Source organism: Hevea brasiliensis, chromosome 15 (genome assembly GCF_030052815.1).
Source record: "Hevea brasiliensis isolate MT/VB/25A 57/8 chromosome 15, ASM3005281v1, whole genome shotgun sequence".
NCBI lineage: Eukaryota > Viridiplantae > Streptophyta > Magnoliopsida > Malpighiales > Euphorbiaceae > Hevea > Hevea brasiliensis.
The window spans coordinates 50329465-50342833 of record NC_079507.1 but is presented as its reverse complement, the minus strand read 5'-3'; the positions used below and the strand labels follow the sequence as shown (position 1 = coordinate 50342833).

General features: G+C 34.5%; 1 protein-coding gene across 1 annotated transcript; it reads right to left on the bottom strand.

Annotated features, from left to right (window-relative positions):
• Window positions 1-257: 257 nt before the first annotated feature.
• On the bottom strand, window positions 258-13332 carry LOC110657517 (AP-2 complex subunit mu). Its single transcript, XM_021814760.2, has 13 exons — window positions 12957-13332; window positions 9814-9991; window positions 9326-9416; window positions 8622-8716; window positions 8340-8429; window positions 8214-8262; window positions 7982-8120; window positions 6864-6980; window positions 5231-5321; window positions 5010-5152; window positions 1716-1830; window positions 844-888; window positions 258-764 (listed from the first exon to the last, which is right to left on the bottom strand). The coding sequence occupies exons 1-13, from the start codon at window positions 13037-13039 to the stop codon at window positions 684-686; spliced, it is 1317 nt and encodes a 438-aa protein (XP_021670452.2). The 5' UTR covers window positions 13040-13332; the 3' UTR covers window positions 258-683.
• Window positions 13333-13369: the final 37 nt, after the last annotated feature.

Sequence of the window (13369 nt, the reverse complement as noted above, 5' to 3'; positions counted from 1 at the left end):
TTCAAAATAGCAGCTTGAAAAACTGTGTTTTTCATAGTTTACATATGACACTTGAGTCTTTTCTCATTGCAGATAGCGATGAAGATGAGCCTGCACAGTACCTGTCTTATTCTGGGAATCATGTAGTGCTATCATTGTTATATGCTCATGTAACAATTAATTTTAAAATTTGGAAGAAACTACCAACTAGATCTTCTCCATAACATAAATATAACATGGCATTGTAATTGTAACGTGGCAAGAACGCAATCAACTCCTTTAGAAAAAGAACTCTTGTTCAAGTACACTGGATTAATCATTTCATCATTACAACAATAAAATAATCTGTAGCAAAATGCATCAAACAGATACAGAGTAATTAAAATTAAGATTAAAATAGCAATAATATTATATATCAAAAAGGATTAAAAATATTAAAATTAAAAAAAAAAAGTCATCCTGTTCTAACAAGGGACTAGCCTTTACAGCACAAACAATATTCACTTCAACCAATGGCATTGACAACAGCACAACACTCCCATCAATAAAAAGAATCAACACAAGAAATCCAGCTGCATATTTTTGTTGTCGACAAGGTATTTTTGTATGCAGTGGTTTCTTCCAACTTGGCTATAACAGCTAGCAAAGTAGTCCATCAACCTCCTTTCCTCTCATGAAAGTCTCACAGTAGAGTTTACATGTTTCTAGCACCTAATCTCATACGAGCCTGCTTTAGTAATATAACGGACCCACTCAACTGTGTTGTACCCACTCTTTTCCCATACCTGAAGGAAATATCCCATTGTCAATGCAGAACTTTTGGAGCAAAATTGCAGTACAAACTTGTAAGTTGAGAATATTCACCTTAAGAAATCGAACACGTAAACCAGATGCTGTAAACATGGGAACCTGCAAAAAAGAAAGACTCAGACTGTGATCATCCAAAAGATGAATAATAAAAATTGCATACAATTGAATAAAGAAGTTGAGCAGTTAAATTTGCGCGCACACGCACATTTATGTCAAGACAACCCTTTTTTTTTTCTTATCTTGTTTAGGACTAATTGCAAAAAAAAAATCAAAATAAAAAATAAAAATATTTAATTTAGGCAATTTTCCAATTCTATCATGAAATTTTAATTATAGCAATTAGGCATTTTAATTTTTCAATTTTTTTCACTTAAAGTTATTCCAGTTAAATTATTAAGAGTTAATTTTATTATCCACGTCAATTGATCATATCACTAAAACCATATCATTGTCAAGAGTTCATTGGTGTTGGTCATGCGCAACGGAGCAATCGTTTGGTCAAATTAACTCTTTTTAAGATTCCATCCTGTCCCCATCAATCTCAAATAAAAGTTGCAGTTGTGATGCACTTAGGGGTACCTCCCACTACTTTTGTCAGAAATGGAAGAAATTTAACTCAAAAATAATTCTACGATACAATTGAAAAATTCAAAATTGAAACACCAAATTGCTAAAATTAGAACTTCCTAATAGAATTGAAAAAAACCAAGTTCAAGATTTTTTATGCAACTAGGCCTTTTGTTTACCAGCAACCACTACTGAATTAAGAAGTACTAAGAATTTGCTCTACTATTGCTGTAACATCTGGTTATCAAACATGGCGATGGTATTGACAAAACAATTAATAATGCATCGGATGCAATTCATGGAAGTGGAATTTAACTTCAAATTTTAGGCACAATAGCAATATATAATAGATTAGGCACCTGGAACTCCATTTGAATTGGTGGCCTTGTCCACGATTTCTTCTCTGCCATTGTAGAAATCAACTCAATTTCTGCACTCAAGGTGGGCTCAGTTTGTCCAGGAAATTTTCTTATCCTGAATGATAGCAAATATATGCCATTACGCAATAGTATAATAATAATAATAATAATAATAATAATAATAATAATAATAATAATAATAATAATAATAATAATAGAATGAAACTAATAACTACAAGTTAATAAATATAATAGTGAAAGAGCTCATCAGTATCAATGCCAGGGATAACATAAAAGATGCAAATGCTCAAGGATACCCAAGTTAAATGATATTTTTGCACAACTTTACCAATTTGAACAAACTGCATTACCAGAAAAGCTATATGCCATTCATCAGCGAATAAATAACAATTTTTAACTGGGCAAAGTTAACTAAATCTAACCAGAAAGAATATCACTTTCTGTTCTAGAAAGAATTATTTGGTCCAGCTTTTGCTTGGGCTTTTTTTTGTTTTTCCTTTAAAGGTGCACTGATAAAATGTTCTGCACATCAATGATCTCAGATTCCTCATATTCAGTCATCACTTGGGCCTCGGGCAGACAGCAGACCATAGCAAAAAAATAAAAGACCATCTGACATCAATAAGAAATGGCAACGAGGCAGGGTGGGAATCGCTCTCCCCAACGCCCGCCCCGTGGCCAAAATGTTCTGCACATCAATGATCTCAGATTCCTCATATTTCAGTCATCACTTGGGCCTCAGGCAGACAGCAGACCGTAGCAAAAAAATAAAAGACCATCGGACATCAATAAGAAATGGCAACGAGGCAGGGTGGGAATCGCTCTCCCCAGCGCCCGCCCCATGGCCACCCCCCACCCCAACCCCCTTACCACAGGAGTTTAGAGTCAGGGCAGGAACTTCCCTGCCGGGGAGGAGGGCGGGGTAGGTGAAGGTGAAGGGATGGTTTCTCGTGAGAAGACAGCATCAGGAAAAAGTATAAATAGGTGAAGTGTCTAGTGCAAAGGTCATGGGAAAGAAAGTGCAATTTCCAACTGTTTAGGCTTGGGGCAGAGTAAGTTACTCTGCGGGAAAGTTCTCTTGAGAGTCTTTTTTTTTTTTTTTTTTTTTTATAAGGTTGCTGTAATTGAAACTCTTGTAATTAGTTACTTGGTTAAGCAGATCCATTAATGAAAATTGCAGAGTTTCTTCTATTTTCTGATTCCTGTTGCTTGTGTTGAGTTTATTGATATTAAACTGAGATTCCTAAGTCTATCAGGGAGAAGGTCTCCCCATCCCCGCCCCACATAATATTGAGGCGGGACGGGTCAAGAAAAATTGATCGGGTTCAGGGCAGGTCAGGAAAAATTAATCAGGTTCAAGGTGGGTCACATCAGGTTCGGGAACCATTGCCATCCCTAACCTCAATAGTTAATAGCAGCCCCCACCACTTGAAATTATTGTCAGCATAATTGAACTCCAGGCATCACTAGAGCTGGGGAACTCTTAAGAGTATGAAATTGGATTGTTGGATATTCAGTTATCATTGGGTTTGCAACAAGACATAGCTGTGCTCGGTCTGAGCAAGGGTTTGACAATTTGGCTAAGTAAGGGTTTCGCAATTTGGCTTTGGCATGGAAGAGAGGTTGTAGAAGGTTGACTATAAATGCTGATTCAAATAAGTCCAATATTCTCATTGTCAACACTGATTTATCTTCCATCAACTAATGAATTCAATTGCATAATGCAGGGACTCCTTAGCAGAAGTTAGACATGCAAGATAACAAGTCTACATAATAGAGAAAAATTTTTGGGTAGATTATTTAACTAAGTAGGGATATTCTTGTAAACAAGGGTTGATTGTTTGGGTTCAACCTTCTGGATACTTGAGTTAGCTGCTAGATACAGATGTAGCAGGTTGCAGGCTTTGTCAGGTAATTGTTTTTCTGTATTTGGAGTAGCATGAAAAGAATTTATGAAACAAACTAATCAAATTAAATAATAAATAAACACATTACCCATATACACCCAATCATTCTTGAAGCAAAATGTCATATCATTAACTAAGCTCATTTTCAATTTTGACAATGTAATAACCTTGCCCTTGGTTAGGCTATAAGCGCATAAGATGTTCCAAGTTCGGCAAGTGTGAGTTCTCGAGTTGTAAGGCTTTAGACTTAACTTGGTGACCTCCCACCCTGTTGACATATGTTTGGCTTAAGTTGAGACTGAGTTAAGGTTGTAATGCAGAATGGGAAGACGAAGATCTTGATACAATTTAGGAACTATTTTCATTGTAAAATTAGGAAATTTAAGAGTTTTATTAGGTTTAGAATTTTAATAATACAGCTATTATTGTTTCCTAGGTTTATTTTGGTTTAATTTAGTATTCCCAATTAGGATGAAACTAGGGTTCTAAAACTCTAATGTGATTTGGATTCCTAATTCAATAAATAAGACCTAGGGTTTTTTATTGTTATTAGATTAGACTTGCTATGACAATTTTATGAGATCAATAATATTTTGAGAATTAGTTCTTTTTTCAAGGATTGGTCCTCGATTTCTCCTTGTTCTTTATTTGTTCTACATCAGGTTGTGATTGAGTTTATCCTCTCTTTTCTATTGGATGTTTGGTGCTTCATGACCGTCCACCTGAGTTGAATTGTTTGTTACATACTTGGTCAATGATATGGTGGTAATTGGATGGTGTGACAGATGCAAGCCACAGTACATATGTCGTGCATGCGTGTTATTTTGTATGATGCTTGCTACATTGAAGTGGTCACCCATCTCGCTCATCTTTAGAGCTAAGCAAGGTAAGAGCATAGCTAGCTTGGACATTTCAATGGTAGGCTCTAAAAAAGTTGTTTGAGTCGTAGGGATAATGGTATGTGCATTTGAAGTATGATGCATGGTTTATGAATATATGATAAGAGCTAAATAAGCCTCCGCAAAACCCAACCCACCCACCACGCCCCAAAAAAAAAAAAAAAAAAAAAAATAAAAGAACAAGAAAAAGAATATGCAAGATTATATATGTGCATGCGGTCGTGCGTGTATTTGTTGTGGCTAGACAGGTTTACAATTGTTTCAGGCTTGCTACAGATTTTTGGAGCCTTAAGCTAACCATGTTTTGGCGCAAGTCAGTAGTGACAGGCAAATCCACATTTGAAGAGGAAGTTTGGACATGATATTAAAATGCACATAGACATTATTGCAATCCAAATATAGAAAAAATGGATTGGTGTAGCCCACGGAACCTGAATTTCAAAATTCAACAAGTTAAAAATACTCACTTCCAAACCAAACAATCAATTGCAGCATTGTACTTCGCTCGACCTGACGTCACCTGGAAGCTTGCCTTAGCAGTTTGTTTGGGTACAGGAATTTTGATAACAACTCCAAGTGCAAACATTTTCACACCAAAGACACTCTTGACCTGAAGACTATTCTACATAAGATAAATGTAGACCAGCAAATATCGCTACAGCAAGCATGTAAATGTAAAACTACAAACCTTAACATTCACTTCCATGCGTGTTCGACCAAGTTCTTTGATTGTTGGCAATACCCGAAATGGAAGATTAACTCCCTCGGTGATACGATACCTACAATGAATCAGCAGACAAATAAGTCAAAAGATTTTTTGAAAAAGTTACTAACATCACTTAACAATAAGAATCAACAATATATTTGGAGAAGTAAATAAGACAATTAATAATCTCATAATAAACCAGTTAGACTTTTCAATTAAGAGAAACCACCAGATAGAAGAAGCATTCTAAAATATACAAGTGTTAATGGGAATTTAGAGCTTGTTTGGGATTGAAATTGAAAATATTTTTTTCGAAAAGCACCCTTTTAGATGATGTTGGAAAAAGCAATTTGCACTAGTTATTTTGCTGTTTTGAAGTTTACAGCTAAACTCAACTCAACTCAACTCAACTCAACTAAGCCTTTATCCCAAAAATTTGGGATTGGCTATATGGATTCTCTTTCTCCACTCTAAACGATTTTAGGTTAAATCCTCAAAAATATATAAAATTTATAGGCCATGTTGTACTACTCTCCTCCAAGTCATATTAGGTCTACTCCTTTTTTTCTTTCTATCTTCTAACCCAATGTACTCTACTTGTCTAACTGGAGCCTCCGTATGTCTACGCTTCACATGACAAAACCACCTCAATCTCCCTTCTTTCAACTTATCCTCAATTGGCACCACTCCTACCTTTTCTCTAATACTCTCATTATAGACTTTATCTAGTCTAGTATGGCTACTCATCCACCTTAATATTCTCCTTCTGTGCCCAACACTCACTACCATATAACATGGCTGGTCGTACGTCTGTACGGTAAAATTTTCCTTTCAATTTATTGGAAATCTTGCAATCACATAAAACTCCCGTGGCACGTCTCTACTTCAACCATCCGACTTTAATCCTATGACTAACGTCCTCCTCACATCCCCCATCTACTTGAAGAATTGAGCCGAAATATTTAAAGTGATTACTTTGGAGCAGTATCACTCCATCCAAACTAACTCCTTCCCTATCACCAGTTCGGCCTTCACTAAACTTGCAATGCATGTATTTTGTCTTCGTTCTACTTAACTTAAAGCAAATACATCAAATAAAATTAAAATAAAATAAACATTTCAAAATTAAAATTAAATCAAATACATCACATATTCTCAACTAGAAACAAACATCAAATATTTTCAAGTGAATGTAAACTTTCAACCGGAAACAAGCATCACATATTCTCAATAAACACATTCTCAGATTTTAATGGTCTCCAATAAACATATCTAAAATAAAGCTTATCTCAACAGCAACTCAAACAGCAAAGGCAGACCCTTAGTGATTAACTTTCAACTGGAAACAAACATCACATGCTCTCAAGTGAATGGAAACAAGCATATCACTTGCGATCTATTTTTTAGGTAACATGGCTAGCCAGCAAAATTAAAATGGAAAATGGATTGCTTATGCAGAATCCAATAATTATAATTAATGAAGGGCAGACCAACAAAAGGGCAAACTTATAAAAGAAAAAATTGTGTTTAATAATTGCTGATGCACAATACAAAACACATATTAAATAACTTAAGTTTAAAGTATATACTGAATCATGAGGATTTGTAATCTTACTTCATCAATTCAAATTCACCATCTGGTGGGACAAAACTAACAGTCTTTTCTGAGTTGAACCTTGTCAAATTTACACATTGGTGGAAAGTAACATCATCAAGTTCAATCGTTTTGCCACTGCATAAAACAAGATCATGTTATCATAGCAAACATAAAAACCACATTTCACAATGCAAAACCACTAACAACCAAATTATAGAATTGATTGATACACTAAGGGTGAACCAGTGCACGAAATATCTCACACTCAAATGTGTGCAGCCTTACCCCTGCTTCGCAGAGAGGCTATTTCTGTTAACTAAAATATACTAAACCAGAGCAAAATTCAATCTGAAATAAATTGAACAAACTGATCAATTGTAAAAGTTAAAGACAGATTAAAAAATAAAAAAGAAAGAAAGAAAGAAAGAAGACTAACAAAAAGAAAGGAGAGAAAGGGGGGAAATTGTTGACAAGAAGGTCAGAGTTTAAAATAGTGAGTTTTTTGAAATGTCATCTGAAATAAGATTCAATGTGAAATTTTCAAAATCAGAAAAGGCAGCAATAAGCATTTCTTATTGACATGAAAATAGAAGAACACATTAGCTAATGCCATTTGGGACCTTGTTCGGAGTTCAGATTTCAATAGACTTTAACAACAACGAAAGCTGGACAAAATAATCAATAAAAAGGGGTTTTTTTTTTTTTTTTTTTAACAATACTTACAATAAAAACTAATAGTGAAAAATAACAAAACGAAACAAGAAAAAAGATTATAGGATACTATTGCAGTAGCAAATGACCAGATGTAATACTCCGTATGTTCTGATAATGACAAAGGAAAAGAAAGGTAATGTCAACATAAAGCCAATTTCAAAAGGAAAAGTTTAAAATTTAAATTCTTTGTTCATTCAAAGGATGATATTCTAGAACAATGAAAACAGAAAGGTGGATTAACAAGCACGGAAAAAAATCTATTATCTTATGCAATTTGTCCTACAAGCTGAAAAAAGGAAGCCAAAAAGTGAATTTATAGATTAATGCACGGATCCGAAAATAGCAGCTACATATAAATACAAGAATAACAGCAAAGTGGAGACAACCTGTTAAGGATGATAGCTGTGTATCAATAAAACTACCTTTTAGCAGGACGGGATTTCATTTGTGACTCTTTCTCAAGGCCAATTTTATCATTTAAACCCAACTTCAAATCAGGCATTCCAGAAAGGAAGCACTTCATGAGAATCTTCCCCGTTACATCACAACGTAGAACACTACCTATAATAACCAAATTATTTACGACCTACTGAATCAGTGATTACTAATAAATAAATAAGATTCTAAAAAAAGAACCAAAGTACCATTTCCCACCTTTTGAAGACATAAGAAGATTTACACTTTCCACAATATCAAGAAAAACCTGTAAGGAATGAAGATGAAAATCTAGCAGAATGGCCAAATGCTAGTCAAGTGAGAAGCATGGACAAATTGCATCACCTCATTCTTTTTATAAACAAGGCCCTCTCTCCGCCAACCAACAGCACCAGTGACTTGTAATGTTGCATTAGGAACAGGTTTATCTGTAGGCTATTTTATTTTTCACAATGGTAAAGAACAAAGAAACAAATGATCAGACTGTTTATCATAGCATGACTTAAAAGCATTCATCAACTTTTACAGTCGTGATATATTTATATATTCAAAGAAAAACAGAACATAGATGTCCAAGAAAACAGCCATTGTTCTACTGGATAACATTTCTTGAAATAAACATCTAACCTTGGATGAAAATGGTGAGCGCACTCCTTCCTGAGTGATGTAAAGCTTTAAAATCTCAGGAGACAGGTTCTGTGGGTAACCAAAGTCCATAATTTCTGGAATTTTAAGGAAGAAATAAATCATTGATCAGATTATGTTATGATTCATTATTGAAACAAAAATTAGTGATTTGACTTTCATTTCTGTTACATATAGGAGGAGGAACAAAAGAAATATGGTGGACAAGATGGATTGATGAGCTGGCAGAAGTCTGTGATAAGGAGAAGATTGCTGAGTTGTCAAGATAACGGGTCGAGATTGCAGATAATTGGAGGGAAATTAGAAAATAATTCTGTTAAGAAGGTTATAGTTGGTTAAAGATTGGTTAGAGAGTTGTTATAAGAGCAGTTATAACCACCAATAGCAGTTACAGCAGCTGAGACTTGTATAAAATGATAGGAAACTCGTGTATTTAGATCATCTGAAGAATCTAATAAGAATTCCTATCTTCTCTCCTACTTCTATTCTCTCCTTCTTATTGTCTATTCTTTCTCTCTTAACTCTTTCTTTCTTGTTCTCAAGAACAGTAAACCTAATCTAAGGGTTTCTGTAACAATTTCTTGCATGAAAATGGCAGCACAATTCATAATGCACGTAGCTAAGTAGATTCCATAAAAAATTCACAAGAAAGAACCAAAGGAAGATATCTATTTCAAATAACATACCATCCAGCAGCTCATAAATCAGGACAAAATTATTTCTGATGGCATCTTCATCAAAAGCCCCACCAAAGTATGATTTGAACAATGCAACAGCCTGCTTGCAACAGAAAGAGTGTTACAAAAATAAAAACAAGTAACTTGTTTCTCCTTGAACCAACATGTCACATAGAAATACTATCTGAACCTAGGAGCAGTGTTTGATACCAGAATCCAATCATTTTTGCCATTTGCAATAATTAAGAACCAGAATGACTGATGAATTCAACAATCTTCTTACAAAGCAATTTTTCAATAAAACTATTAAACTAAGAGTACTATTCTTGTATTTTTCTACTAAACAATTTTTTTTTTTAAATTCATCAAATTATTCAATGCAGAAAAAAAATTCTGCTCTCTTAAATAAACAGCAACTAGACCAATCATCATCACTCATATGAATTATGAAGCCAAATCTGAAGAGAAAACCAAATCAGCGAGGATAAGCTAACCACCTCGACAACAAACTTGAATGCACAAGCCACATTAGCATTGCTGCTGACAACAATCACAACGTAGACATTGCTGATTCTCATGTAAAAGAAGGAGCAACCTCCAATTTGCCGTACTGGACATGTGCCAAGTTCTTTCGTTTGCATTATATGCATTCGGAATGCATCCACCATATTCCCACTAAAAGAAATTGCATGTGTCAGTCCCCATCAAAAGATAAAGCCATCATATATAATGCAGCAGAAAAAATCAATTCAATAGGAAATAAGAGGAACAATTGAAAATGCATCAGTAGAGAAATATTAGAGTATACAATGAATCAGGCAAAAAAAGGGAGCAAATGCCTCCAAACAAGAGAGTAGGGATTCCACACTTAAGTCCTTTTGAAAGAGAGAACATATCATTCAAGAATTTGGCAGAGGCAAAACCTAATCAGTGTCTCATCTATCCTTTAAAGAGGAGGTTTTTGAGCACCTTTCTGATTATCAGAAGAGAGGGGGAACCAATCTTGAGATCATTAACCCTCAGGTTTCGCTTCAGACTTTCAACTCCTCCTCCTTTCAATAAAAGGTAAATATTTCAATGGTTTATGCCTAACAGGTATTAAACAGACTCATACCTGTTTATGAATACTAGAGAAAACCTACTGAGAAAAAAATGAGTACTTCATTAAATCATTATGGGACAAAAAAATTCAGTTTGACCACCTCTTCAAAGCAAAGTATTAGTAGTATGTCCTAGAGCATATCATTTAGTATGTATCTTGTATATATTTTATTAATAAAAGGCATTTCCACTTTTCTGTTTACATAATATATTTATGTGTAATAGAAAAGGTCCATTGATATTTTGTTAGAAATATTATTCTTAAGTTGTTAAGAATATAAGTGACAGTATTTTTAGCATAAAGTATCATAAATAGGTTTACAATCAAGGATACTACACAATAAGAACATGACTTATCCAGAAAGATTGTAATCATGTTTGTTCCCAAATTATTTATATGAGATGTAAACAAGATGGAATGGTGAGTCTCATGCCATATAACAAACATTATAGGCACTTATACATGACAAGTAGGTCGAACCAGTGACGTTTATGACAAGTACATGGAGTTTACTCTTGTCAATGCATTGTCATAAATCATATCAGTGCATATAGTCTTTAGACCTGATATAGCACAGTTATCTTGTATATAGGTGGTTTGAGTTTGATACTGCTTTCATACTTGTACTGTGTATGGGTATATGGGCATGTGTTGGCTCCTACTAGTTATATATGGAGGTAGGTGTTGATCAAGATGGAATCTGTTCCTCTAAGTAAATAAGGAAAAAATACTATGTTCATTTAATTGTTCTTGATGTTTCAAGTTCCTGGCCAGGACAGATAGATTTAATCAGAAAAGAGTTTCTGATGAGAAAAATCTTTTTAATCAAGAACTGGAATTAAAAGAAAACATAATATTCATAGCAAATGGGGTTTGACATAAACCATGACTCCAGCTCGAATTGGGATTTTGTAACAGAGAGATTCTAGTGCATGGTAACATATGATTATAGGTTCATTTAAGGCAAACCTTATTACTAATTGGGTGGCCATGGCATGTTATGCTAGGTGTTAACCATGGTTTATGAGGTGCATAAAATGATTTAGAGAAATCATTTATGATATGAAAGAGTTCTGATGATATTAAGAGTTGATATCATGTCTCATTGCCAATTAGTGATGGGTTTAGTAAGTCACACACATACACAAGTAATCACCAACTTAAATATGATTTAATTAATTAATTAAAGAGTTTAATTGATTAATTAAATAGGTTTGATTTGCAATTAGATTGCAAAGTCCCTTGCATGGCTTGAAACCAAATCTAGGTTATTGGATGTATAGGATAAGTTAAATTTATATTTAAAGTGTTTAAATATGAATTTAATTAATAAGAAATTAATTAATTAATTTAAATTAGATATAAATTGATTAGAAGAAGAGAAATAATTATTTTGGGTTGAGAACTCAAAATTAAGATACATGGGCATTTTGGTCATTTCACAGGGTGACATGTGGCACCATGAGTGAGATGTTGACACATGGCACTGTACATAAGCTTGTCAAATGTCTTTTAATCATGTAAGATGATTAAAATCAAGATTAAATATAGGTTTGACACTTGGCACAATGTGATTGGGTCAATTAAACCTAGAGCTAATCAAAAGGAGACATGTGGCAAGGGTTTTAAGTGGTAACCTAGCTATATAAGTGTAAGGATGAAAGAACAAAATACACAAGTTGCCATTCTCTCTTTGTGCCACCACCCTTGGCTGCCCTCTCCCCTCTTCTTCTTCATCTCTCATCAATTTAAAGAGATTAAAAAACAATCTCTTGAATTAAAAATATTAGAAATTATTTTTAGTATCCTGTTTACATCTGTAATCTCTCAAAAGGCAAAACTTGATTTTCTAGTTCATAAAAAAAGTTTTAGAAACTGTTCAAGGGCTGCCATAGGTGATCTTGGCGTGGACAAGCTAGAGGGACAACATCTGATGTCCTAATAAGACGCATTTCAAAGGTGTCAAACACACTGTAATACATCAAGAGGTTATTGCACTTGTTCTTAATCTAATCTAGGGTTCTTAAAATTAATCTGATTAATTCTAAAATCTTAAATGTCAAATGTAGATCCAAAAATATATTAAAAGAGTTTTAATATGCTGTTTATCATTGAAATCAAATAGATAAAAATAAATATCTTGCATGATGCACGTGACACTAGCTAAAAAATTTTTGAATTCAATGATATAGCATTCCGCTCCTTCACAAAGCTCAGTTAAAAACTGAACCTCCCAATGATGTTTTAAAGGTTATGTCGATTCACAGCTAAGTTCAAATCCAACCAACTTTAAAAGCATACCCGTTTGCTCGAAGCCTTCTCTAAATCCATAATGCCACTGATTACACCAGACCCAGATACGGTTATGCACAAAACACACAACCTTAACACAAACCTCATCTCTTAACGTAATAAAACTACGCATTAACTGTAAAATCATCAGAAAGCCATAGCTCATAAAATTTGGTACATTTCGCTAACATGGTTCTTGTAAATTCAAAAGAAAGCACCCAACACACAAGTAGATGTATATATTACCCGACATCGTCACGATAGAGACGATTGATGAGCACATCACCCCGAAGATTTAAGAAGTAAATGGCAGATGCAGCCACCGGCATCGCTGATCCAGTGGATCGAGTCCAGAATAATCAACGAGCAACACACAAGGAACCACAAGGATGATGATGCGCAAGCACAGATCTGGAGATTCTGAGCTTAATGGAGCCGGTCGAATTGATTATTTACAAATAAACCACCAGATTAGGATTGGAGAAGGTGGGCGCTGGATGAGAGGATCTGATATGCAAGAAACAGTAATTTCTTCGTTGAGAGTTGCAGAGTTGTAGTCAGCATTCAGCAATGGCACTTTTCGGTCTTTCCCTTTGCACGCGAGGATGTCTGGCACGTGCCTTAAGCGTTGCACAACAATTGGGTTTAAATTTTTATTT